Source organism: Sinocyclocheilus grahami, unplaced genomic scaffold (genome assembly GCF_001515645.1).
Source record: "Sinocyclocheilus grahami isolate Dianchi unplaced genomic scaffold, SAMN03320097.WGS_v1.1 scaffold176.1, whole genome shotgun sequence".
Classification (NCBI taxonomy): Eukaryota; Metazoa; Chordata; class Actinopteri; order Cypriniformes; family Cyprinidae; genus Sinocyclocheilus; species Sinocyclocheilus grahami.
The window spans coordinates 2522002-2549626 of record NW_015505355.1 but is presented as its reverse complement, the minus strand read 5'-3'; the positions used below and the strand labels follow the sequence as shown (position 1 = coordinate 2549626).

At 36.7% G+C, this 27625-nt stretch overlaps 3 protein-coding genes across 4 annotated transcripts; 1 reads left to right on the top strand and 2 right to left on the bottom strand.

The window, feature by feature from the left end:
* Positions 1 to 854, bottom strand: tsen15 (TSEN15 tRNA splicing endonuclease subunit). Its single transcript, XM_016283652.1, has 3 exons — positions 385 to 854; positions 219 to 300; positions 1 to 140 (listed from the first exon to the last, which is right to left on the bottom strand). The coding sequence occupies exons 1-3, from the start codon at positions 436 to 438 to the stop codon at positions 1 to 3; spliced, it is 276 nt and encodes a 91-aa protein (XP_016139138.1). The 5' UTR covers positions 439 to 854.
* Positions 855 to 1643: 789 nt separating this feature from the next.
* On the bottom strand, positions 1644 to 6268 carry acbd5b (acyl-CoA binding domain containing 5b). Its single transcript, XM_016283720.1, has 11 exons — positions 6168 to 6268; positions 5932 to 6052; positions 5234 to 5306; positions 5005 to 5137; positions 4791 to 4910; positions 4557 to 4691; positions 4286 to 4344; positions 3023 to 3223; positions 2162 to 2209; positions 1950 to 2059; positions 1644 to 1850 (listed from the first exon to the last, which is right to left on the bottom strand). Exons 1-11 carry the CDS (start codon positions 6253 to 6255, stop codon positions 1832 to 1834), a joined length of 1107 nt encoding a protein of 368 aa, XP_016139206.1. The 5' UTR covers positions 6256 to 6268; the 3' UTR covers positions 1644 to 1831.
* Positions 6269 to 6631: 363 nt separating this feature from the next.
* abi1b (abl-interactor 1b) lies at positions 6632 to 26835 on the top strand. Of its 2 annotated transcripts, XM_016283649.1 has the most exons (9): positions 6632 to 7204; positions 14010 to 14177; positions 18074 to 18180; positions 18387 to 18527; positions 23056 to 23153; positions 23408 to 23620; positions 24830 to 24916; positions 25610 to 25795; positions 25912 to 26087. In XM_016283649.1, exons 1-9 carry the CDS (start codon positions 7049 to 7051, stop codon positions 26085 to 26087), a joined length of 1332 nt encoding a protein of 443 aa, XP_016139135.1. In that variant the 5' UTR covers positions 6632 to 7048. The 2 variants fall into 2 exon arrangements, with proteins under 2 accessions (XP_016139135.1, XP_016139134.1); XM_016283648.1 differs by lacking the exons at positions 6632 to 7204; positions 14010 to 14177; positions 18074 to 18180; positions 18387 to 18527 and adding exons at positions 21042 to 21144; positions 21351 to 21491 and having other exon boundaries at positions 25912 to 26835.
* The last annotated feature ends 790 nt before the right edge of the window (positions 26836 to 27625 follow it).

Below are 27625 nucleotides of genomic sequence, written 5' to 3'. Positions count from 1 at the left end.
CTACTCTCTGTGTTTGATGGATCTGTGTGAAGGCAGAGGGTAGACCATCTGGACTGTTTCTCCTTCCTTCTCTCGACCCTCCAGCAGAACCGCCTGCAGCTCTGGGCAGGAAACTCCAACCACCTCTTTCCATTTACGCACTGCAAAAGAAAAAACACAAAAGGGTTATCAATGATTTGATAAACTTTATGTTCCACTTCTAACTAAGTACTGCTGACCTTCCGTCAGATCCATGTACACCAGGAAGGCAGCATATACTTGAGCACTGTCACCGACATCTAAATGCATCAGGTCTTGATACTAAAGAGAAGACTGAATTCAATTACACGTCTCCAAATATGCAGTGCATCAATTTATATTAACAGGAATGTTACTCGCTCTTACGACGGCGTGCTGCTGGATCCAGCTCGGAGGATCCGCTCGATTTACTTCATCCATAATAATATTCAACTCTCCTCCTTTTATTTCTTAAACCGCAAACTGAATAAAAGCACGACACAAAAACTGTTTACAGATTCACCACGTGCGCATATATCCATCTGCACTCGCAAATTACGAATCCTACTAGTGCAAAGGCATGTCTCATGAATATTAAACAAGTTGCGTGGTACGCGTCCAATCACGTGAGTGAGCTCATTCATTATGCAATATCCGAGACGTTCATTCGCCAGCTTAACTGGAGCGTAGCGTCTGCCAGCAAATCAGCGTTGTCTACTGTGCGAACGTCATATGACGTAATTAATATTCATAAACCTTCGCCATAGTAGCGTTCTTGACTGCACAATTTATTCGTCCTAAGTGTTGTTTACGTCCGTTAAAAGGTAGCTCTAGAGTTAGACAATGAATTTATAGTTTTTGTATGGACGTAGCTGCTCTCAGACCACCGTCCAAAACGGTTTAATGCTTCTCTACCCCGTGTACATGCTGATAAGTTTTTGGACACAACCAGATTGTTATTGTCCTCCCTTTATTTGAGTCCGTGTGGAAAACGCTACAGTATCTCAATGAGCCGACATTGAGTCTCTGATTTTAGGACAAATCTTACACATTGTCTGTTTTTTTTTAGCAGTCAAAAACACAATTAACCATTCAAACACTTTATTCGAATTTCAAGACGAATTACCTGCTTTACAATAATAACATACTTATAAATAATGTATGCATTGTCTGCAGCTTAAAAAATGGACTTCTTACATTCTTGTCCTTTTATTGGTCCACATATACGATTAATATATATACCATTAATACACAATAGAAACAGTGTGAATATTTTGAACACTGCCGTTCAAAAGCCTATCCAAAATACAGTAAAAAAAAAAAAACTAATATTGTAAAATATTATTGCAATTTAAAACTATTTTCTATTTTAATATACTGCAAAATGTAATTTATTCCTGTGATGCCAAGCTGAATTTTCAGATCCAGTCTTCAGTGTCACATGATCCTTCAGAAATCATTCTAAAATGCTGATTTGCTGCTTAAGAAACATTTCTAATTATGATCAATGTTGAAAACAGTTGTGCTGCTTCATATATAACCGGGCTACATTTCTTTCAGGATTCTTTGGTGAATAGAAAGTTCAAAAGAACAGCGTTTATTTGAAATGGAAATCTTTTGTAAATTATCAATGACTTTACTGTTACTTTTGAATAAAGTATTAATTCCTTCTTACTGACCCCAAGCTTCTGAACAGTAGTGTGTATCCTAATCAAGTCCTTACTAAGGTCCTGAGGCTCAGTGTGGCATCACAATATTCACTGTTGTATTATATATCAGATACGTCCAGACCACTTGAAAGTCTTCAGGAGCTGCGCAGCTGGTCACCGAATCTTCACTTCACTCTTAACCTTCTAAAACCACAACAAAGATGCAACACAGACAGACTGCGTAAAATGGGTACTTTTATCAACATATAGTTTATAGTTAACGGTGCATGAACGAATTCTTACCTCCTCGTTTTCTGTAAGTAAAACTGCAGCAGCCAGTGCACAGCAAAGGGCCAGATAACTGTCAGTGCTACAGTGATAGGGGACATGTTTAAAGGCCACCAGGGCAACCTCTAAAAACCAGGATAAACACAGATGCGATTAATAATTTCTATTAATATAAACTGGCATTTCAGACAATGACATTCCAAGTATTTAAAGTAACATAAACAGACCTTTTTTGGTGACTTAGAGTGCTGAGTTTTGAGAGCAAGGATTTCAGCCTAAAACAAAACATAAGCAAATAGATTAAGTATCAACTGTAACTGTACTCAAGGTTTTAATAGCTATTTAAAGGGACAGTTCACCCATAAATGACAAAGCCTACTTTATCATATTTGACACACAAATTCATTTGGCCTCCAAATTATCAACATGATCAAAAGAATAACTTTTCTATTGTTATTAATATTTTAAGACGAACATTTAGTAGACTGAAGCAACTTAGGTTTACTTGATCATCCATACACCATTATTTAGGGAAAAAAACATGTTAAAATGTTAGCCTCAAATATGATCCAGTTTGATTTACATCAAAAGCTATCAGAATTACATCTTTCATTCTGACCATATAAATACCAGCAACTGCACCAAAATTCATATTTTTGCACAGTTTGACCCTCTGAATTGATCCCTCCTCAAGTATGAGCTCCATATTCTCACTATATCCAGAGACATAAAATCCAGATGTATTTAAATATTATATATTTGATCGATCATATTTGATACATCTGAATTGTATTCATTTTTATGTATCAATATATCAAGCATTTTTAGATTTTAATTAAAGTTTCAATAAACAAACAAACAAAAATCAGACTTATTTCATTGACCTTACAAGCTCATAGTGATGAAAGGAAATAAATGCCACATGCAATAGCAATAGAGGCTTGCCTTATTAGGAAATGATTCCTAGCAGAAGTATAATAGTATTCACTCGCATTGTACGTTTATACAAATGCTGGTGGAAAATTGGCTTGTTGATCACATTATTGCTTGTTGACGTCACGGTGCTCAAGACTTATTCAAACACTGACTCGAGCCCAACCTCTTCCACTGCCTGCTGAGATTCTGTCAGTTCGGACCGGTCCAAGTGTCGGTGGGTGGGGGACGGGGAGTGTAGCTTCCTGTGGCTTTCCATCCTGACTCCCACACTGAGGCTCTCTGTTTCCCCCTTGTTGCATGCGGGCCCCAGCCACGCTCACATCTGCCAAATGGACCCTAGGAACTCCCGAACCCTAGGGAAAGCATCACATACTCCCATTTATACCGCTCTGACATGACAAACAAATACATTTCTTCCTTTAGTTCTCGCTCTCTCTTTCTCTCCAAAAATGTCACAAGCTTATCCTAACTCTGTATTGATGGACTGCAGTTGATGTCACTTAATTCATGGTTTTGCCAAGCATTTCGAGTCATACTTGGTTTTTTGCCAAGGACCACTTAACACTTTCAAATCTCCGGTGATGTATGATGCATCGGAGTGACCTCATAACATGATGGATTCGATGGACTCAACCCAGATTATAAATCACATTAATGATTGTTGTTTCAAGGGTTTGTCTGAATTTGAAGGCTTCAATACTAAGGTCAACATGAAAGTGTTTAATAAGTTAATCAGCTTATTAATAAGAACATTGAAAGAACTAAAATTGAGCATTATACTATAGAGTGAATTTCACAAATCCAGGTCACACAGAACCCTCAAAATTAAAAGAAATGGTAATCCTATTTATGACAAAAATCTTAGGACAATTTTGAATATTTTTAGAACCTGTTCTTTTTGTAGTTCCAAATATTCATATACACTAGATTTGTTTGCATTATATTTATATAAAAAGATTTGTATATTCTTACAAAAGATTATTACTTTAAATCAATTTTAATCAAATCTATCTATCTATATATATCTATATATATATATATATATATATATAAACTGAAAAAAATGTATCACAGTTTCCACAACTGTTGACAATAATAATAAATGTTTAAGAAATCAGCATATTAGAATGATTTCTGAAGGATCACGTGACACTGAAGACGTAATGATGCTGAAAACAAAATAAAATGTAATAAATTACATTTTAAAATATATTAATAGCAAGAGACTTCTTTCAAAAACATTTTTAAAAAATGATTTCTGACTCGAGCCATAAAATTACTGCAATACAATTGTTTTTTAAAAATCATAATAGAATTGGATTTATTTTAATTATGCAAAATGTGTGTTTTTCTTTTATTTATTTTCAAGCTTCTTGAGCCCGTGACAGACTTGAGAACATCACTGGAGACTGTACCTTCTCTTGAGTTGCTGGATTTTCCATCGAGTCACTGTACATCTCATCGTCTGAGTCATCTGCGTGATATTTGGTGAGAATGATGTCATCAAATCATATTTTTCAAACACAGATTATAACAGACACGCCGTTTACTTTATATGCCAATGTAGTTTCATTAAATGACTGCTCAATCTTAGCCCCCAAGTTTTGTATTCTCCAACACAACTGCTCGTTGGGATAAACCGTATACCTTGGGCCTAGAAATGGAATTAAACACCAGAAACTATACCATAAGTCAATTCCTCCTCTTCCTCCCCCGTGTTCAGAGAACTATGAGCGTCATCGGTTGAGGAGGACATGCTGTTCTCCTCACTTTCATTAAACACTGATGAACCTCCTCTCCCTGCTGCAAATGTGCTCGAGTCTGCAGAATAAAAAAAGAGCTGAGAAGTCCTCAAATACAGTGTTATGAATCCTTTCAGATCACCGTCTTGAAAATACAGACACAAAGCTGTTCCTGTACCTTTCCTCCTCTTCTCCATCTCCAGCTCATCTTTCTTATTTTCCCCATTAATTTCACTTTCCCCCGCTTTAAGTTTCTCAGCAGCATCATCATCATCAGTTTTTTCGCCATTAGTGTTTCCTGTTTCAAAATTAATTAAATGTTGATTAAACAGGCGCAGATAAGGACAAATCTTATGGTTAATAAGTACTTTTAATGCTTCTAAATAAAGTACCTGTGGATAAGGGTGCTGCTTTACTGAATGCATCATCTTCATCATCATCATCTTCCGCCACCATCTCATAAAATGGGTCAAGAGCGTCCATTAATTCTGCCATCCTGTCTGTGACCGGGAGGGTTTCAATTATCTATGATAAAACATTTGATTGTTTCTGGTTTAAACTCTTTTTATTGATACCTCAATGCGATAGAGCTTCATCTCTGCAATCTATACAACTACCAACCTGCTGTATTTCCTGAACATATTCCACCATGGCTTGGTCCTTTGACATGTTTCCCAAAATTTTCCATGCCTCCCTGCAAAGAACACACATGTGTTTGGGTTTAATATTCATATTTACAATAAGTAAACATTCCAATTGAATAGATACACCATATTCATATATAGAGGCATGTAGATTTAAGTTAAAAATCATCTACCAAAAAAAACCATATTTTGAAGTGAAGTGACATGTGGCCAAGTATGGTGACCCATTTACAATAAGTAAACATTCCAATTGAATAGATACACCATATTCAAAATGGGCATGTAGATTTAAGTTAAAAATCATCTACCAAAAAAAAACATATTTTGAAGTGAAGTGACATGTGGCCAAGTATGGTGACCCATACTCAGAATTAATGCTCTGCATTTACCCATCCAAAGTGCACACACACAGCAGTGAACACACACACACCGTGAACACACACCCGGAGCAGTGGGCAGCCATTTATGCTGCGGCACCCGGGGAGCAGTTGGGGGTTCGGTGCCTTGCTCAAGGGCACCTCAGTCGTGGTATTGAAGGTGGAAGAGAGCGCTGTACATTCACTCCCCCCACCTACAATCCCTGCCGGTACGAGACTCGAACCCACAACCTTTGGGTTATGAGTCCGACTCTCTAACCATTAGGCCACGACTTCCTCTGTGGTGATTGATATTTACCATTTAGCTTTACCAATAGGATCCCAAGAGTTGGGTTTCGGGGTGTTACACGGTCCTGCTGTAGCTTGTTTGTAGTAACTGTAGAACATAACCAGCATATCATCAGACAGGTCATAGGAGCCTGTGTGAAATGAGGAAAGAATGATTAAAAGAAGATATTTCATTGTTGTTTAAAAAGAAAACCGTGTAGTTCAATGCTTGACACTGATGTTTAATACTTAATATAGAGGTATTACCATCTTCAGGTACACTTCGGATCACTTTAACAGCCGCTTCAAACCTCCTCTGAATGGATTTGGGATCTTCCATTGCTCTTCCTGTCATGCACAGGTCTACATCCTGATTGACAGATTGTCAGAAAATGCAATAAACATTTAACCAACAGACGTGGACCAATAAGCATATCATGCTAATAAGGTAATAAATGACATGCAGACTTAATACTTATTTAATATGTTAATTGTATATTGCACACCTTCGGTTAACTAGTCATATCAGGTTAATTAATTAACCTTTAAAAAATTAAAAATAAACCTTTCGCCATACTAAGAAATTACTGTGTAAACTCTTTTAAAAATGCTCGAAATTTTAGGACACTGAACAACAAAAAGCAACCAGCATAAACCAGCAAAGGACCAGCATAAACCAGCATCCCAGCGTCAAAACATACCTAACCAGCATATGCAGTTTTTTTCAGCAGGGTTATCATCACAGTATAGCATGATTAAATTATTTTATATTATGAAAAGCCTAGGATTACCTCTAAAGAAACTTAAAACAGCAGCACATTCTTAATGTCTAAAAAACATTGCCCGCAACGGTGTACAAAAACTCATTAGTCTTAATACAGCCCTCGGTGCAACTCTGCTGCTTGTCCAATGTCACATTCTGGTCAGAAAGCTGTTGTAGAAAATCGCAGCATTTCTCATCGCTGAGAAAATCGTACTCCTCTCCCATTGGCCAATAACGACTTCTCAGAGCCGAACAGCCAATCACAGCCCAGTGCGTAAAGCGCTGCGTTGAGAATCGTCGGCCTGCTGAAAAAGAGGAGCCAACGGGAATCCCACAATGCCAGGCGAGGGACCTCCTGTCGGAGAGTGAAGCTCCGCTGGTTTCAATGAAAGAGGGGGAGAAGAGCAATGCAGAGGGATGTAAGATGGCAGAGCTACAAATGTTGTTAGAGGAAGAAATTCCGGCTGGAAAAAGAGCCCTTGTAGAGAGCTACCAAAACCTTTCAAGGGTCGCGGAGTATTGCGAGAACAATTATGTGCAGGTACGCATCGAAGAAATTACCTTCTCCTTTCATGTATTGTCTGAATCAGTGTGGATGTGATTGAAACGCGAGCACTGCATATGTAGCGCTACAGAGGATCCTCATCGAAACGCGCATCGAGGCGTGATATCTTCCTTGAATATGAATGCTGAGCGTTTGGATTTGGACGATATTTGCGTTGTTTAAGGCTAATGCACGAATTCACTTTCGGAGGGTGTGTCAGAGACGTGCCGCTTTCGCTACGATGGATAGAGACAGATCTTTTACACACAAAAAATATATATAATCGCTTAATGGTCAAAATATCGCCTCAAAGATTGTTAGTTTTAGTTCTAGTTTTACGATATCTAATAGCATATTGCAGGTCGAGCCGCGTCAATGTATCGACTGCGGATGTGTTTGAAGCCGAAACGTCATTTTTCGAACTACTACGTCATGCTCTGGATGCTACAGTGTTTCGTTTGTTCGCGGGATTCTGCTGCTCGCTTTCTCTAGAGGTCCAGACGGGTGGCATGCCTCTTGGGTGACCGTGTGAATGTGATGAAAGCCCAGATATTCGATATTGGTTTCAACCTCTGAACGCTGTTGAACTTCATCCACGTTTTATATGCCGCTGGAACGTGGAATAAACGCGTCTCGCCACCAGTGCAGTGAATATCGGTTATGCGTATGTGTGTGTGTTGCCTGTGAGGTAGAATGGCGAGACGCCGGTGATGGTGTGAACTAGTATTGCTGACACACCTGTGTGTTAATGTGTCTGTCTCTCACTCGAGCCTTTTCACTCACACACCGACAATAAAAGCACATGACGGCGAGAGAGACACTTTGGAAACATTGCTTCAGGTGTCCAAATGTTGCAGTATATTCTTTCAAAGTAAATGATCATCCTAGAAGTTCATTTAACATAGTGATCTTTTGTTATAATGCATATCTATTGTTTTATTAAAGCATGTGTGTGACATTCTGCAGTGATGGTGAGTGGAATAAGAAAGAAATGATCATTCCCTTTTAATCATAGGTTCATGTATCACCAAAGGGACATTTAGGTTGATGATGATCAGTTGTTTAGTTAAACCTTACCTTAGTATTTGTTTAACCCTCAGTTGGACTGACACAGCTTAGACACAGACCTTTACCTGATATTAGGTCTTAAAAGAAATAACATTCACTTTGAAATTCATCTTGGTGAAATTTCTGATCGGTGGGAATGCCATTTGATTTGATTTCATCTCGTAGCCTAGTTTTTGTTGATCTCTCCCTACCCATAAAGCCAGCTGTCCGCAGACTGTCAATACTTCATATAGATTCAAATTTATTGAACTTAGGAAAAGCAATATAAATGTATGAGGAAGAGGTTTGTTTAAAAAAAAAAAAAAAAAAAAAAGGAGTTCGGTTTCACAGCTCTGTCCCTACTTTTTGTCAAAATGATAAATACGGCTTTGTTTTGGGGAAGGGTTTGGATTTATTTGGAAATATATAGCAATATTTTTTGCTGATAAAATGATTGGACATTTCATCATTATATGATCTGACATCAATTCTCTTAGCCAGCAATATAATATTTGCCGATACCTTAGACCATGATGCGATATGATTACAATTTGATTTGATTCAAAGGCCTTCAAAATGATATATCATCCAGTTAGAATTTTTTAGCCTATAACTATACACATTATGAGTGAGTGAAGTGACACGTGGCCAAGTATGGTGACCCATACTCGGAATTTGTGCTCTGCATTTAACCCATCCATGTGCACACACACACACACACACAGCAGTGAACACACACACACCCGGAGCAGTGGGCAGCCATATTTCTGCGGCGCCCCGGGGAGCAGTTGGGGGTTTGGTGCCTTGCTCAAGGGTCTCACCTCAGTCATGGTATTGAGGGTGGAGGCTGGTTATTCACTCCCCCCACCGACAATTCCTGCAACCTGCAACCTTCGGGTTACAAGTCCAACTCTCTAACCATTAGGCCACGACTGCCCCGAAATGTATACAAAATTAATATAAGATAACTATTTAATTGAATTCTCTGACAGTTGCAAATCCAGTTGGGACGTGCATAACAAAAATACACGTTAGTTTTCTAAACGATGTAAGAAAATTAATTAAAAAGCACATGAGATTATCAGGCATCTGTTGACGGCTCGTTATTGCCTTGTGCAATGAAAACAGTGACAACAGTCGAGAGTTGTTCAGTCTTCTGTGCTCTAAAGTGTGCAAGTCTTATAGATTTGAAGTTACAACCTTAATGTGAGAATAGTTTTTGCCTCATTTTTCACATTTTTGCAGGATCACAGTATGGCTATAATACACTGGTATATTCTGACTAATAAAAAGACATTTTAATAATACATTTAGAAAGATACAAAAAGTATGAGAGCAAGAATGTTGGGAATCTAATGATATGTTTTGCATATTTAGTGGAGAGCCTCTGTTTTTGAACCCTCATGTGAGTTGATTTAGCAATGATACATTCTCAGATATTCACAGAGGACTCATGAGAGGACTAAATGATTCAAAGATGTTTCTCTTGTGGCTTTGGTGGGGTGTCTCGTTCTGGTCCAAAGCAGGGCTGTCTGGCACTAGACAGAAGTTAGTCATATCTTGCACCCTGCCCTTTGAATCAGTATTAAAACCAGTTGTGACTGAATTCTAGAATCATGCGTCATGCAGAATGAATCATGGTTTAGTAATGTGTTCATTTGGGCATGACAAAGAATTTGTACACTATCTTCAAAATTTAGGGCATTTTTTTTCTTTTGAAAAGAATTTATACTTTTATTTCGGAAGGATGCTTTAAATTGAGTAGAAATGAGAGTTAAAGGGATAGTTCACCCAAAAATGAAAATTCTGTCATCATTTACTCACCCTCAAGTAGTTCCAAACCTGTATGAATGTGTTTGTTCTGCAGAACACAAAGGAAGATATTCTGAAGAATGTGGGAAACAGAGCAGTTCTGGGCCATTTTCTCCTACTATGGAAGTCAATGGTGCCCCAAAACAGCCTGGTTACAAACTTTCTTCAAAATATCTCCCTTTCTGTTCGGCATAACAAAGAAATGTATACGGGTTTGGAACTACTTGAGGGTGAGTAAATGATGACAGAATTTTCATTTTTGGGTGAACTATCCCTTTAAGGTTTCTTTCCCACCAGATTTGTCTTTTTCTTTTTTTTCAAGAAATTATTACTTTTATCCTGTAAGGAGTCTTTAAATTAATCAAAGTGACAGTAAAGGCATTTGTAATGATACAATTTACCATTTCAAACAAATGCTTTTTGAACTTTGTCTATTCAATCCTGAATGCATCAGAGTTGTCGCAAAAATGTTAAGCAGCACAACTATTTTCAATATTGATTACTATTAATAATAATAAATGTGTCTTGAGAAGCAAATCAGCATATTAGAATGATTTCTGAAGGACCACGTGACACTGAAGACTGGAGTAATGCTGAAAATTCAGCAGAAATAAATGACAAAATGTATATATATATATTTTTAAATGTCAAATCAAATTTAAAATGTACTACTTTTTCAAAATAGTACTGGTTTCACTAGCCTATATTTTAATCATGTAAATGCAGTCTTGGTGAGCATAAAATATACCATAAAACAATTTACAAACCCCAAACTTTTAAATATCAGTGTACATTTATAAATATGAATAGGAATCATAGTCAAGACTTGTTATGACATTTTGGACATAATAAGTGAAAGCCCAGCAGTACCTGATAAATGATCACGTTATTAATTATTAAAACATATTGCTTTACGGCGTCTAAATCATAAGTCATTCATTGGTTTAGAGCTGTTGGGCAGCAGTCTAGTAGGACATTGTGGAATATCATCACAGCCAGGACATTCATGTGTCCATTCATCTGTATTTCCCCTGTGGCGACAGACACATGGTCTTGAGAACAGCTGAGAGGGACTGACGTGTAGAGGCAGGTGGTGTTTGAAGCAGACCTGCATGCTTGTTGCAGGCTAATTGTTAACAATATAAGATTAGAATCAGCTCTATGGGTTTCATGTATACTCGTCAGCTATAGTATTCATGTCACAGTATTCTGACATGGTCACAATCAGTATGCTAATTCTTTTACATTTTTTTTGTTTAAGTGATTGCAGCAGAGAATTCATTGCTATTCATAATTGGTAGATGCAAGACCAAGAAGATTTGGTAATCATGCAGCAAAGTGCTGCTTACTATTGCTCATATTTGAGGTTAGGAATTTGAACAAACCCATATATTTACATTAAAGGAGTGAAGTGAGCCATATTTATGGACCAGAATCACAGAGACTTGAAAAGTGGGCTTGTTTTTTGACTTTGAAGCAATGGGCGACCACGTAGAAATGTGCTAAAATCATATAAAACATTATTTCCATATGTTTAATGTCTTTAAAAGGCAGAGTGAGAAGTCCACATGTGTTTAGTTTTAATGTTTGCTCATGTCTGTGATGCTAAGCTAACTAGTAAGTCACTGATGAAACAGGAAATTGTTTGAAATGTGAAATGTTTAGAATTAGAAAAGTCTAAAATGTTATCTCAGTTGCATCATGCTCTTGTCTGAAAACTGTTTAACTAAAGTTTTTCATTGCCTGCTGGTTTCATCAGATTTTTTTATGATCATTTGTCACATTAGTTTACAGAATTTCCTGCTTTATTACATGACTGTATAAAATACGTCTTATTGGTCATTCACAGCATTCTGTGGTCAAGTTTTTGTATAATGACCGCTAAACCACCTGTCTCATATTTGTCATATTACACTGCAGTCACTTTCTTATTTCTTCTCAAATCAGTATATTACTGGGGTCTTGATACTTGGTTTTTTTTTTTTTTTTGCAATAATATCTGCTGAATTTATGTCATCCCTTAAAGGGATTCCAAAAATGAAAATTAGCCCATAAATTACTCACCCTCAAGTCATCCTAGGTGTATATGACTTTCTTCTTTCAGGCGAATCCAGTCGGAGTTATATTAAAAATTGTCTTTGATCTTTCAAGCTGTTTTATGCCACTCAGCGGGTGTTGCAGTGCATCAGTCCAAAAGAAGTTAAATAAAAAGCGCCCATCCATTAAAAAAAAAAAGTGTCTCACACGGCTCCGGGGGATGAACAAAGGCCTCCTGTAGCGAATCGATACGTTTTTGTAAGAAAAATAACCATATTTAAAACTTAATAATCAATTTAATCTAGCTTGCGCTCAGTTGTACACTGGAAGCAGTTCCGGGAGCATGACGTATGAGTTCAGCGTTGCGCATGCACGGTCAGAAGTGACGGAACGCGGAACAGCAGCGGAGAGATCAAAACAAAACACCGGTCACTTATTAGAAGTACAAAATGAGGATTTGTAAAGAAGAATGTCGGAGGATTTCGATATAAGCCAAGAGGAGACTGGTTTTCCTTTGCTAAAGTAAGGAAACTTTGCTTCCTTTGCTCCTGTAAACAAACGTTGGTTTTCACGAGACTCACCGGCGTATGCGCAACGCTGACCTCATACGTCATGCTCCCGGATCTGCTGCTGTGTACAACTGCTGGCGCAAGCTACATTAAAGTGATTATTACGTTTTGAATATGGATATTTTTCTTGCAAAAATGCATCGATTCGCTACAGGAGGCCTTTGTTCACCCCCCGGAGCCGTGTGAGACACTTTTTTTTAATGGATGGTCGCTTTTTATTTCACTTCTTTTGGACTGATGCATGCAACACCCACTGAGTGGCATTAAACAGCTTGAAAAATCAAAGACCATTTTTAATATTACTCCGACTGGATTCGTCTGAAAGAAGAAAGTCATATACACCTAGGATGACTTGAGGGTGAGTAATTTATGGGCTAATTTACATTTTTGGGTGAACTAACCCTTTAAAATCGTATCCATGCTATTATCCAGATTTTAGTGACCTTTTTTTTTTTAAATGGTAGATGTTTATTTAAAGCAATTTACAGTATATATTACCGTACGGTTGTTAAGATTCTTTTTATGTTTTTGAAAAGTCTTTTATGCTCACCAAGTTTGCATTTATTTGATAGAAAAAGCATATTAAAATAATGAAATAATGATGTAAAATATTGCTAAATATTATTACAATTTAAAATAACTTTTCTATTTTGATATTTTTAAAAATATAAGCTATTTCTTGTGATGCAAAGCTGAATTTTAAGCATCATTACTCGGTGTCACATGATCCTTCAGAAATCATTCTAATGTGCTGATTTACTTAAAAATATGTCTTATTGTTATCAATGTTGTGCTAACAGTTGTACTACTTAATATTTTTGCGGCCACTATGGTACATTTCTTCAGGATTCTTCGATGAATAGAAAGTTCAAAAGAGCAGCATTTATTTGAAATGAAAATCTTTTGCAACTTTATAAATGACTTTACTGTCACTTTTAAAGAATTCATCCTCGCTGAATAAAAGTATTAATTTCTTTTAGAAAAAAATCATCCTGAGCACAGCAGCTCTTAGTTTGGGAAATCATTTCTTGTGGATGATTGTGTTGAAACTATTTTTCACAAGCACCTTAGGAAGGAACATCTTTTTTTTTCGTGGAACATCAAATAATATATTTTGAGAAATATTTCAGTGTTTCTTGTCCATACAGTGGAAGTCAATGGTCACCAAAACTGTATGGTTACCAACATTCTTCAAAATACTTTTGTGTTCTGCAAAAGAAAGAAAATCAACAGCTTTGGAATGACATGAGGGCGAGTAACTGATGACAGAATTTTCATTTTTGTGCAAACTGTGTCTTTAAAACTTGCAGTATCATTATTTTGTATTCTCTGCTTAGGCACAAGACAAGAGGAAAGCCCTTGAGGAGACCAAAGCCTACACCACCCAGTCCCTGGCGAGCGTGGCCTATCAGATCAATGCCTTAGCCAACAATGTGCTGCAGCTGTTGGATATTCAGGCTTCACAGCTGCGCAGGATGGAGTCCTCCATCAACCACATCTCTCAGGTCAGCCCTGGGCACCATAACACCATCAAAACACAACCAGGTGTTCCTTCCTTACCCAGCATTCATTAGAGATTTTAAAAAAAGACCAGTTATCTTCTGACTACTTTTAACACAGTGAAAAATGTAGAATCAGGGTTTAAGCTGAATTTTTTCTTTCATTGTTATAAATCCAGAACTTAAAGGCACAATATGTAAGTTTTTGCCGCTAGAGGTCACATTTTCAAAACAATAACAAAGGCGAAGCTTGATGGTTATAAAATTCAGTTGGCATTTATTCATTTGTTCGTTCATTCAGTTAAAAAGTAAATAAAATGTAAATAAACACAACAGTTGTAAAAAATATTTGACAATAATGTAAATGTTATTATTAAAACCTTCTGGCTGCTCCCTGTTTAAATTGCTTGGAGGTAGGTAAATGACCAAAATCCTTTCCATGATATTAGTATTTTTATTTTATTTTTATTTTTACAATGACACAGCTCATTTGCGACCACAGTAAAGAACACGATCTTGCTATAGTAATTCTGCCTGAAATCAGAGCTGCTACTAATTGAAATTAAAGCAATACTCTGTATTTATCAATATTGTCGCTTAAATGACTTCTAATTGAATTTGGAAATTCAAATCAGGCTCTTTGCTAACCAACTAGTTTTCACTTAAGACAACCATTTGGATCTTTACTAATGCTTTCTGAGAAATATTTACTCTTGCTTACAGCAAAACCTAAAATGAACACAAATTATCGACATAACTTAAAAGCCGCTTTGAAACAATTTTTCAAATTTTCTTTCCTAATTTACCTGCCATTGAGTCCTTACATTTCGACCCTTGCAATTTTGTCATATTAGCGTGTGAGAGGAGCAGTGTTGGGTGTAATTAGTTACTGTAATTGAATTACTTTTCCCTTGAAAAAGTAAAGTAAGGGATTACTTTTACCGTAAGCCGTGATTTTTGTCATATTAGCGTGTGAGAGGAGCAGTGTTGGGTGTAATTAGTTACTGTAATTTAATTACTTTTCCCTTGAGGGGGAAAAGTAAAGTAAGGGATTACTTTTACTGTAAGCCGTGATTGTAAAGAGCAACTCAGACACTTTTAGTCTCCTCTGTACATGCATCACCATTTGAACACAATGTAGGAGTGAATTCTTTCATCCAAAGTGGGAGATGGAGTGTGTTTATTAAGGGTAATAAGAGATCCCGTTCCCTTATTATGTGCTTGAGTAGATTTGCAGAGCCTTAATGGAAACTAGATCTAATGATTTGCTGCCTTCTGAAGCTAAAAGGCTCCTGTGAACTAGTTTGCCACCACTTGTCTCTAAGAAGATAGACACAAATGGCAGGCAAATTATGTCAAAAATGGCAAAGTCTCAGATCCCAACATAATGCCAATAACACTTGATCCAGTGAGAAATTTTTTGTTCTAAAATATTGGATTCTGAATCAAAGCTATCTGAATGGTCAGTGAAAATTCAAATTCCTTGCAAGTTCACAAACAAAACAAAGAAAAGTGTGAGAATCTGATTTTATGAGCAGATTAGGAGATCATAAAAGGTATTTGTATGTAAAATGTACATTTGTTCCAAAATTGTGTTATTACTTATATAATACATAATAAACAAACCTTAAAAAATTATATTTATTCTACATTTAAAGTATATGTTTTTATGTTCACCAAAGCTGGATTTATTTGATTAAAAAAAAAACACAGTGAAATCATTAATATTGTGTAATATTATTACACTTTTTGCCATTACTCCAGTCTTCAGTGTCACATAATCATTCTTAAAATATGCTGATTTGGTGCTCAAGAAGCATTTATTATTATCAGTGTTGAACTGGCAAACAGAAAGTTCAATAGAACTGCATTTATTTAAAATATGTATTTTTTTATAAATCATTATAAATGTGTCTTCTGTCACTTTGAATTAATTTATTCATTCTTCAGAATATTTTCTTTTGTGTTCAGAGTAAGAAAGAAACTGATACAGGTTTGGAACAACATGAGGGTAAATGATGACAGAATTTTCGTTTTTGGGTGCACTATCCCTTTAAGTGTAGTTCAAACAGTTTAGAATCGCGACTGGATCATTTTTTAATTATTTTTCCTTGTTGACATGAATAAAAATTATGCACAAACTACACCTGACTGCTTTACAGTATTAACAGAATTCAAAAGTGGATTCAACAAACTGATAAAGAAATTGATCCATCATGATCTACTGTGTGTGTGTGTGTGTGTGTGTTTGTAGACCCCTCTCGGGTTTCCCTTACTATATTCATGTTATTAAATTATTCATGTCCATCAGTGTCAGCTCTGAGCTGTTATAATGACATTGCTCTCTGGACCCTCTTACCGATGTTATCACATTAGATTATCGCTATCTGAACTGAGATGTAATTAAGAAAGATGTCTTTGCCTTTTTACTTTGACCTTTATGTGTCTTTTATGGTTTTTATGGGATGACGCCATGATTGGTGTGGATGGTGTGTTGTCAACATTATTCACTAGCTGTTCAGCCTTTTCATTCCCTATACATATAATTGAGGCAGATCTTGGCAGCTCACCCCGAGACCTGTTTTAACTGCTTCATTAGTTTGGTACTGATGTGCGTTGGCCTTTTCCCCCTCAGCGGAGTAAACGCCCGCAGGCTGCCCTCATACTGGCTCTGTAATTAGGACACTTAACTCATCAAATGATGCTCTCTCTGTGTCCGTCACCTGTGATTGACATGCCCAGAGGACACGCCTCTCTCCTCCGCCATCAGTCACAACTTTGTTGCCATTATCATAATTGGTGGATGTCGGATTGATACCAAAATTTCAAAATTCAATAACCGTACTAGTAAAATTATAGTTATCAATCTCAATGTTACCACAGCAAAATGTAATATGTTACTGAACATACTAGTATTTTTTTGCAACAAGGTGTTTAAATTACAATTTTTAATTATTTAAAATTCTTACTGAATAAAAAGGTAATAGCAAAGTAAGTACTGTGTATACCTCATAAATAAATGTATCGATGTATGGATAGACAGAACAGAGAGAATGTATTTTTTATTATTTTATTTTTATAATATTTCACAATATTACTTCACTGCATTTGGCGAACATAAGAGACTTCTTTCAAAAACTTTAAAAAAAAAAGAAAGCTGACCAACCCCAAGCTTTTAAATGTTAGTATATACTTCAGTCATAAATGTAAGATTTTTATTCATTAAATATATATTTATATATTTTTTACATATTCGTATTTGACTCAGAAGCAATTACCAAATACTGTTAAGCATTATATCATATTTATTAATGACTTACTAAAAAAAGGTATTATACATTGTTAGCAACATGTTTGAGGAGTATGGGAGTGTAAAATTAAATTTTTCCATAATGTTATGGCATATTAACTCATATTAGCTTAGCTAGATTGTTGTGGACCTAATACCAACAATTCTGCGAAATACGTATTTGAGGCAGTTTCCTTTGAATGATGGTTAAAGCTGCAGTCCGTAAGTTTTGCCTCTTGGTCACTATTTCAACCAATTATTTAGTTTGTGTGGGTTGTGAGTCGGCAGCCTTACACAACCCACAATGCATTCTGGTTCCTATATCACTACCACTTGTTCTTTATTTCCAAACATCAAACTTTTTTTGTACAGTGTTGTTGTGTAATGAACATTATAGTGCATCTACGTAATTCAATATGAGAAGACTTTTTTCATTTATTTGTGAAAAACTGGTACCATTATAGGAGTGTAATGGCTTATGTTCAGTATAAATATTTCTTTGTAGTTTACGTCATGCTGTATGTTTGCAACTGATTAGCATTTAGAATAAACAGAAATTGTAATGACTGTAAAGGATGTCATCATGTTGTTTTCCCTGTCAAATGTCTTTCAGCAAGGGAATAACCAGCCAGCTCGGGGAGGTGGAGGAACATTATCCAGGACTAACCCACCCACACAGAAGCCCCCAAGCCCACCCATGGCAGGGAGAGGTACCCTGGGGTAAGTCACTATATTACACTTTTCATGTGGCAATGCTGTTTCTGTGTACCTCCATTATTAGAATGTTATAAAATATGCTGTCTCATGTGATTTTGTTATTTGTACTGTCACAATTCTTGTGTTATTAGGAGTCTGGCATCTGAACATCATCATTTTTTCTATGTAGTTTCTACTGTAACAAAGGTGTGTTTTTTTTTTTATTTCAGACGAAGCACACCGTATAAGACGCTGGAGCCAGTCAAACCTCCTGTGGTGCCTAATGACTACATGACCAGTCCGGCTCGCCTGGGCAGCCAGAACAGCCCAGGACGCACTGCCTTGCTCAATCAGAGACCCCGAACGCACAGGTACAGCTCACATATGCACAACACATTCACAAGACAACGCAGGCCTTCTGATGGGACACTGTGCTGGGCATACTGGAATATACACTACTGTTCAAAAAGCTGAAAGAAATTAATGCTTTTATTCAGCCAGGATGCATTCAATTGATCTAAAGTGACAGTAAATAGTTTTATAAGACTTTTTAATAAAAGATTTGTTTTCTGTTCATCATAGACCCTTAAAATAAAAATGTAATGTGGTTTCCTTAAAATATTAAGCAGCACAACTGTTTAACATTGATAAAAGTAAGAAATGTTTCCCAGATTAATTTCATGTGAAACTGAAGCCTGGAGTAACAGCTGCTGAAAATTCAGTTTTGCATCACAGGAATAGATTACATTTAAAAAAAGAAATAATAATAATAATAATTAAACAAAAAAAAATTGTTAGAATATTTCACAATATTACTGTATTTTTGATCAAATAAAAATGCAAAATCTCACTAACCCCAAACTTTTAAATGGTAGTGTATGCTGAAGTCAAAAATGTCTTTCACGAGAGCTAGAATATAAACCCAGGCTATCTGTAATCAGAAGCACATTTATAACTGGAATGTTATTGAGTGTCATCCACATGTTTCATAAACACATAATCCTTTATGGATTACAATCCGCCATCAAAATGATACATTTAATTATTCTGGCTGCTGTGAGAAAAGGCTATAAACGATCAGCCACCTGCAGGATCCTCACATGTGATAGCCTAGCAGCCGGGACAACTTCTTTATGTTTACAGACGTGACGTAATGACGCAGTGCCATGCTCGAATTTCCAGCGAAAACCTAACCGTACCACTCAAATTAGATCAGTGTTTGTTTGTTCTTTATTCAAAGCTCTTTTGTTTCGCTTCTCCTCTCTCACTTTTTCATTGCGTTAAAGTGATTAAATAACACGATTTATCTTCTCTCTTCCTTAATGCTTTCACTTAGTGGCTTAAAGCAAAGGTAAGTACAGCCTTACACAACCCACAATGCATTCTGGTTCCTATATCACTACCACTTGTTCTTTATTTCCAAACATCAAACTTTTTTTGTACAGTGTTGTTGTGTAATGAACATTATAGTGCATCTACGTAATTCAATATGAGAAGACTTTTTTCATTTATTTGTGAAAAACTGGTACCATTATAGGAGTGTAATGGCTTATGTTCAGTATAAATATTTCTTTGTAGTTTACGTCATGCTGTATGTTTGCAACTGATTAGCATTTAGAATAAACAGATATTGTCATGACTGTAAAGGTTGTCATCATGTTGTTTTCCCTGTCAAATGTCTTTCAGCAAGGGAATAACCAGCCAGCTCGGGGAGGTGGAGGAACATTATCCAGGACTAACCCACCCACACAGAAGCCCCCAAGCCCACCCATGGCAGGGAGAGGTACCCTGGGGTAAGTCACTATATTACACTTTTCATGTGGCAATGCTGTTTCTGTGTACCTCCATTATTAGAATGTTATAAAATATGCTGTCTCATGTGATTTTGTTATTTGTACTGTCACAATTCTTGTGTTATTAGGAGTCTGGCATCTGAACATCATCATTTTTTCTATGTAGTTTCTACTGTAACAAAGGTGTGTTTTTTTTTTTATTTCAGACGAAGCACACCGTATAAGACGCTGGAGCCAGTCAAACCTCCTGTGGTGCCTAATGACTACATGACCAGTCCGGCTCGCCTGGGCAGCCAGAACAGCCCAGGACGCACTGCCTTGCTCAATCAGAGACCCCGAACGCACAGGTACAGCTCACATATGCACAACACATTCACAAGACAACGCAGGCCTTCTGATGGGACACTGTGCTGGGCATACTGGAATATACACTACTGTTCAAAAAGCTGAAAGAAATGAATGCTTTTATTCAGCCAGGATGCATTCAATTGATCTAAAGTGACAGTAAATAGTTTTATAAGACTTTTTAATAAAAGATTTGTTTTCTGTTCATCATAGACTCTTAAAAATGTAATGTGGTTTCCTTAAAATATTAAGCAGCACAACTGTTTAACATTGATAAAAGTAAGAAATGTTTCCCAGATTAATTTCATGTGAAACTGAAGCCTGGAGTAACAGCTGCTGAAAATTCAGTTTTGCATCACAGGAATAGATTACATTTAAAAAAAGAAATAATAATAATAATAATTAAACAAAAAAAAAATTGTTAGAATATTTCACAATATTACTGTATTTTTGATCAAATAAAAATACAAAATCTCACTAACCCCAAACTTTTAAATGGTAGTGTATGCTGAAGTCAAAAATGTCTTTCACGAGAGCTAGAATATAAAAACACCATCAGAACAGCCAAACATCAGATATTTTTTAAAGCTTGCAGTTACAGTTACAAGAAATAGTCTCAATTTTTAGATATAAAGTCACGATTAGGAGAAATAAAGGCCCAGAAATGAGCTTCTGTGTGTTTCTAACCTTAAAAAAAGATTTATGTTGGTGTCATGTTGTTTTCCCTGTCAAATGTCTTTCAGCAAGGGAATAACCAGCCAGCTCGGGGAGGTGGAGGAACATTATCCAGGACTAACCCACCCACACAGAAGCCCCCAAGCCCACCCATGGCAGGGAGAGGTACCCTGGGGTAAGTCACTATATTACACTTTTCATGTGGCAATGCTGTTTCTGTGTACCTCCATTATTAGAATGTTATAAAATATGCTGTCTCATGTGATTTTGTTATTTGTACTGTCACAATTCTTGTGTTATTAGGAGTCTGGCATCTGAACATCATCATTTTTTCTATGTAGTTTCTACTGTAACAAAGGTGTGTTTTTTTTTTTATTTCAGACGAAGCACACCGTATAAGACGCTGGAGCCAGTCAAACCTCCTGTGGTGCCTAATGACTACATGACCAGTCCGGCTCGCCTGGGCAGCCAGAACAGCCCAGGACGCACTGCCTTGCTCAATCAGAGACCCCGAACGCACAGGTACAGCTCACATATGCACAACACATTCACAAGACAACGCAGGCCTTCTGATGGGACACTGTGCTGGGCATACTGGAATATACACTACTGTTCAAAAAGCTGAAAGAAATGAATGCTTTTATTCAGCCAGGATGCATTCAATTGATCTAAAGTGACAGTAAATAGTTTTATAAGACTTTTCAATAAAAGATTTGTATTCTGTTCATCATAGACTCTTAAAAATGTAATGTGGTTTCCTTAAAATATTAAGCAGCACAACTGTTTAACATTGATAAAAGTAAGAAATGTTTCCCAGATTAATTTCATGTGAAACTGAAGCCTGGAGTAACAGCTGCTGAAAATTCAGTTTTGCATCACAGGAATAGATTACATTTAAAAAAAGAAATAATAATAATAATAATTAAACAAAAAAAAATTGTTAGAATATTTCACAATATTACTGTATTTTTGATCAAATAAAAATGCAAAATCTCACTAACCCCAAACTTTTAAATGGTAGTGTATGCTGAAGTCAAAAATGTCTTTCACGAGAGCTAGAATATAAAAACACCATCAGAACAGCCAAACATCAGATATTTTTTAAAGCTTGCAGTTACAGTTACAAGAAATAGTCTCAATTTTTAGATATAAAGTCACGATTAGGAGAAATAAAGGCCCAGAAATGAGCTTCTGTGTGTTTCTAACCTTAAAAAAAGATTTATGTTGGTGCAACTTTAAACTCTCATAATCTCCATCTTTATTTCCTTTTCCTTTCTCAAAACACTGATGTGTCAGTGAAGTTATGGCATTCACTTACCCTTATTTATTGGTCATTTTTTAAGTTCTATGGTGCTGTAGCATAAATCTGGAGGTCTTCTCTTTGCTGATAAACTTGATTCACCTCTGTCATTGCTTTCCCAGCGGGCTTGTTATACTCACTGAGGAAAACTGAAGGTGAATTACCCAAACTTTTAAATGGTAGTGTATGCTGAAGTCAAAAATGTCTTTCACGAGAGCTAGAATATAAAAACACCATCAGAACAGCCAAACATCAGATATTTTTTAAAGCTTGCAGTTACAGTTACAAGAAATAGTCTCAATTTTTAGATATAAAGTCACGATTAGGAGAAATAAAGGCCCAGAAATGAGCTTCTGTGTGTTTCTAACCTTAAAAAAAGATTTATGTTGGTGCAACTTTAAACTCTCAAAATCTCCATCTTTATTTCCTTTTCCTTTCTCAAAACACTGATGTGTCAGTGAAGTTATGGCATTCACTTACCCTTATTTATTGGTCATTTTTTAAGTTCTATGGTGCTGTAGTATAAATCTAGAGGTCTTCTCTTTGCTGATAAACTTGATTCACTTGAGGAACTTGAGGAAAACTGAAGGTGAATTTGGTTGAAAATAACAGTACCCTTTGGTTTATCACATTTATTCTCCAGATTCAAGTTATAAAAGGTTTTGATAGTGCCATAAATTACTTTATTGATGGGCTGAGAAATGGATGCCACTTTGTGAATTTATGACAATGCATGCTTGTTGGTTTAATAGCTCTTTGTAACTCTGTTGTCTTTCTTTGTCTCAGTGGCAGTAGTGGGGGCAGCGGCGGGCGCGAGAACAGCAGTAATAGTATGGGAATCCCTCTGGCTGTGCCAACACCCTCACCTCCCAGTATTGCACCAGGTGACAGCTCACATTTTTCACAGTGGCCATTAGCGCTGGGCGATGAACAACATCATATCAAGATGATCAAATTTATGTCGATAACATTGAAAATCAACATGGAAAAAAATATTGTGATTAATATTTTTGGGCATATCGCCCAGCCCAAGTGGCCATGCTAGTTTTAAAACGGGTTATTTTGGTAATTCCTCCCACCCCTGATTGAGTCATCTATTTTTTTGTACTTATCTTCTGTGACTCTGTCCTGTCTACAGTAGTTCCTCAAGGTCCAGGTTTGGGCCCAATCCCAATGTCTCAGTTTGGAACAATCTCCCGGCAGGTCTCCAGACACAATTCCTCTACCACTTCTTCCTCTGCCTCTATGGTGTCAGCCACCGGCACCTACCGGCGCGCCCCTGCCGGCTCCTCCCAGTTCTCTGTGCCTCAACCCCACCTGAACGGGGGTCCCACATACCCCCAGAACACAAGTGAGTTCAGTTCCAAGTTAGGGAGAGATATTTAGTGACTCTAAAAAGTACTTGGACAACTAAAGGGATAGTTCATCCAATCATGAATGATAGTTCAAAAATGAAATTTTACTGTTCATTTACTCACCCTCAGGCCATTCAAGATGTAGGTGTTTTTTTCTTTAGTAGAACAATAAAGCAGATTTTTAACTGAAACCGTGGTTCTTGGTAATTCATAAAATGCAATTCAGCAGCTACTGTCTTACTGAGAGTCAAAAAAAAGCTTATCAGGCCACAAAAAATTAATCCCCGTGACTCCCGACAATATATTAAGGTCTTATGAAGCGAAACAATCAGTTTGTGCAAGAAACTGAACATTATTTATAACATTATTATCTGTAGCCTCAGGTAAACGATCCAGAGTGATGTCTGGTTCGGGCGAAATGAATGTTTTTTTGTTTGTTTCTCATGGTCTATGTAAAAAGGTGAGTTGATTAGGAGTAGTTTATTAACTTTATATGCTTTACACATGGTAAAACACCTATATTTCACATAATTATATGGTACTTTATTAATATAATTGCGGATGTCATTTTTTGATTTCGTAAACGAACTGGTTAATCAGTTATTAGAACAGATTTCCCTGTTTGGTTGAGGCTCTGGATTGCAGCTAATAATGTTGTAAATAATGTTCAGTTTCTTGCACAGACCAATCGTTTCACTTCATAAGACCTCAATATATCATCAGGAGCCACGGGTATTAATTTTGACTCTCAAAAATGACAGTAGCCATTGACTTGAATTTTATGAATCACAAAGAACCTTCTTTACTGTTCTACTGAAAGAAAAAAAAAAGTCACCTACATCTTGAATGGCCTGAGGATGAGTAAATTAACAGCAAATGTCTGTTTTTGGGTGAACTATACCTTTAATTTGCACTGAATGCCATTGCATTAGATAACAAATATCAAGCTCAAATGTGTAATTTCTTAGCCACTAGCAGCACCAATCACTTCTCTGTAATAAAGAGGTTACTAGCAGACCTAGTAACCGATGATCTGCCTGCTTTTCTGCTTTTCATCTCTTCATGTCACAATAACACACAACGGCTTTGTCTGTTTATATGCCTGTGTGTAACTCTTTGGGCTTGTTTTTGCCTGTTATCATCTGTCTGTCTGGCTGAATGTGTGTGAATGTGTGTGTGTGCATCTGCGCTCCGTGTGACTCCAGTGTCTGTCGCTCCACCACCTCCTCCCTTGGCGCAGCTGACGCCCCAGATTCCTCTCACTGGCTTTGTGGCCAGAGTTCAGGAGAACAGTGAGTAATGCACACAGAAGCATAGTGCATAGACCGTCACATATGGTCTCCGTTCACCTACCTGCAGCCTGCACTGTCTGAATTATTCTCCGAACCTGAAATGTAACATTTAATATTTATATTTATTAAAATTATAGATATTTTGAATAGATAGAATTTAAACTGTAATAAAATATAATAATATAGCTTTTTATTGGTGGTGTTTTCTAAGGTAAACATCATTATTTCTATTGCTCATCTGTAGGGTCAATGACAATCTATTGATTTAATTTATTCAAAACTAAATTCATATATACATGATTAACATGTTTTTCATTTCTAAATTCAAGTTCAAATAAAGTTCAAATTTTCACCGTGGTACAACAGTCCTGATATCATATTTAAGAAAAAGTCATTTGAAAAAAGAGTGTTATTGGCATCTCTTTTTATTATTTCTTAGAAAGAATGTAACAAAAAATTGATCCGTTGAGGAATTATAGTATACACATGTGAAACTGTTTCGTTACAATATTTAAAAAACATTAAAAAGTGTTTTCTTAACATTTTCTTCTACCCGGGAATTATTTGATTGCTTTAAATGTAATGCGTACTGTGCCACTGTCAATATTAAGAGATGTATTTCTAAATGTAGGATTCTGACATTAAAACTGAATTATGTCATAGTGAGGGTTTCCCCTCTTCTTTGTCCTCCAGTAACAGACAGCCCGTCTCCACCCCCTCCTCCGCTACCTGAGGACACGCCCTTGTTTGAGGAAGCAGCTCCACCTCCTCCACCTCCACCTGTGGATTATGATGAAGAAGACGCAGCTCTGGTGCAATACAATGACCCCTATGCTGATGGAGACCCTCACTGGGCCCCAAAATCCTACTTAGAGAAGGGTAAGAGAGCGCCCTCTGCCTTTGAGCTTACATTTTCTCCCTCTACAATGAAGCACCTTGGATGGATGGATAGATAAATAACCCATGTCATACTAACCGTGTCTGCTCCGTTTCAGTGGTGGCCATCTATGACTACGCAAAGGACAAAGATGATGAGCTGTCCTTCATGGAGGGCGCCATCATCTACATCATCAAGAAAAATGATGACGGCTGGTTCGAGGGCGTGAGTAATGGTGTGACCGGACTGTTTCCTGGCAACTACGTCGAGTCCATCATGCACTACGCTGACTAATGCTAAATCCCAGAGACGGCGTGCAATGCAGCCAATCAGTTACAAACATTGCAAAGTGCATTAGGATATGACTGAATGTTTGTTTTCGTCCAATCGCCAATGTATCCAAGCATCTGCAGTGCTCAAGGTTTGAGGAGACAGAAGAATATGAAAAGAAACAAGTCTCGCTGCTTTCTGCTTAGGTTGCCTCATATATTTTGTACATATATTACAGTGAGACGTTGCCTGTAGGCTGTTGCTAGTGTTTGTTTTTGTGCGTGTTTTGTCATCGTATAGAGACCCGTATTTGCCAAGTGTCCGCTAGGGCTAGTTAGTTTTGATTTTTCCAAAACGTTTTTTTTTTAATCTAAACTGTCAAGCTCTTCCTTTACCGTGAGGAAGAAATGTTTGAATGTCATTTCTGGAATATTATAATGCCTGGTAAATAATTAGGCGACAATATAAAAATGACAATTACGTCTTTACCTACGTTTCGCCTTCAGGTTTTGCTAATGTTTTGGCTAATCATTTTACCTCATGACTGTAAGGTGAGGGAAAAGACCGATGCAGTAATGTGCAGAGATTCTCCTGCATATCAGACTAAACTTCATAAACCTGTCAAAAACATGACCACACTATATATATATATATATATATATCACCCCAAAATAGACTAAAGAAATTATAATTACAAATGATATTTTACTCCTAGACAATGATGCCTATTTTTTTGCATTATGGCATTATTTTCGTGGCAATTAAGCACATTTTCCCCAAAATTTTTACTATAATGCAAAACATTTAAAAAATAAAATAAAATCTAATTCTCATTGCTGTAATATCTTTCTTGTACTGCCATTAATTAATGCTGATTTAATTATGAAAATTTAATTATAATCAATAATGGGAATTCTAAGAAAAAAAAAAAGTTACATGCAAAAATTCTTGATGGTCCTACAGGCATCGTTTCCTTTATGCAAAACAATTCTTTTTCTTTTGTGACCTAGACATGTTTTCATGAGATTCACCCATATACAATGAGTATAAACTGTGCCAAGCTGGTCTTTGATGGCGTTTTTGTTGAAACTGCTGAAGTATTGTGAACTTTATTATGTTGCACTGAGCGGGTGACACTGGCTCAATAGCGGAACCAGTCTCTCGCCCACAGATTCGAGTTTGTTACATAAAGTAGCAGAAATTAGTTTCAGTGATTGTATATTTCATGTAGAGGGACCATGCAAAGCTGAATTTGTCTTTCTGTTTTGGCCAGTTCAGAAGTTTTGCTGAATTTAGATTTCATGAAAAAAAAAAAAAAATCAAGTTTAGTGTATAGTACTGATGAATGTGAGCTCATAACTGTTAGCATGGCACAAACATCGAAGATGATTCTGGTTTCTGGTTTTTAGAAGCGTCTCAAACTGCTGTTGAAGGCGAGCAGTGTTTTAATTTATTTAATCCAATGAAATATCTGTGAGAATGTAACTCACATAGAGCTGTCTGAACAATGAGCAACTAATGTTAAGCATTGCAAGGCCTTGTAATATGATGTGCAAGTGATC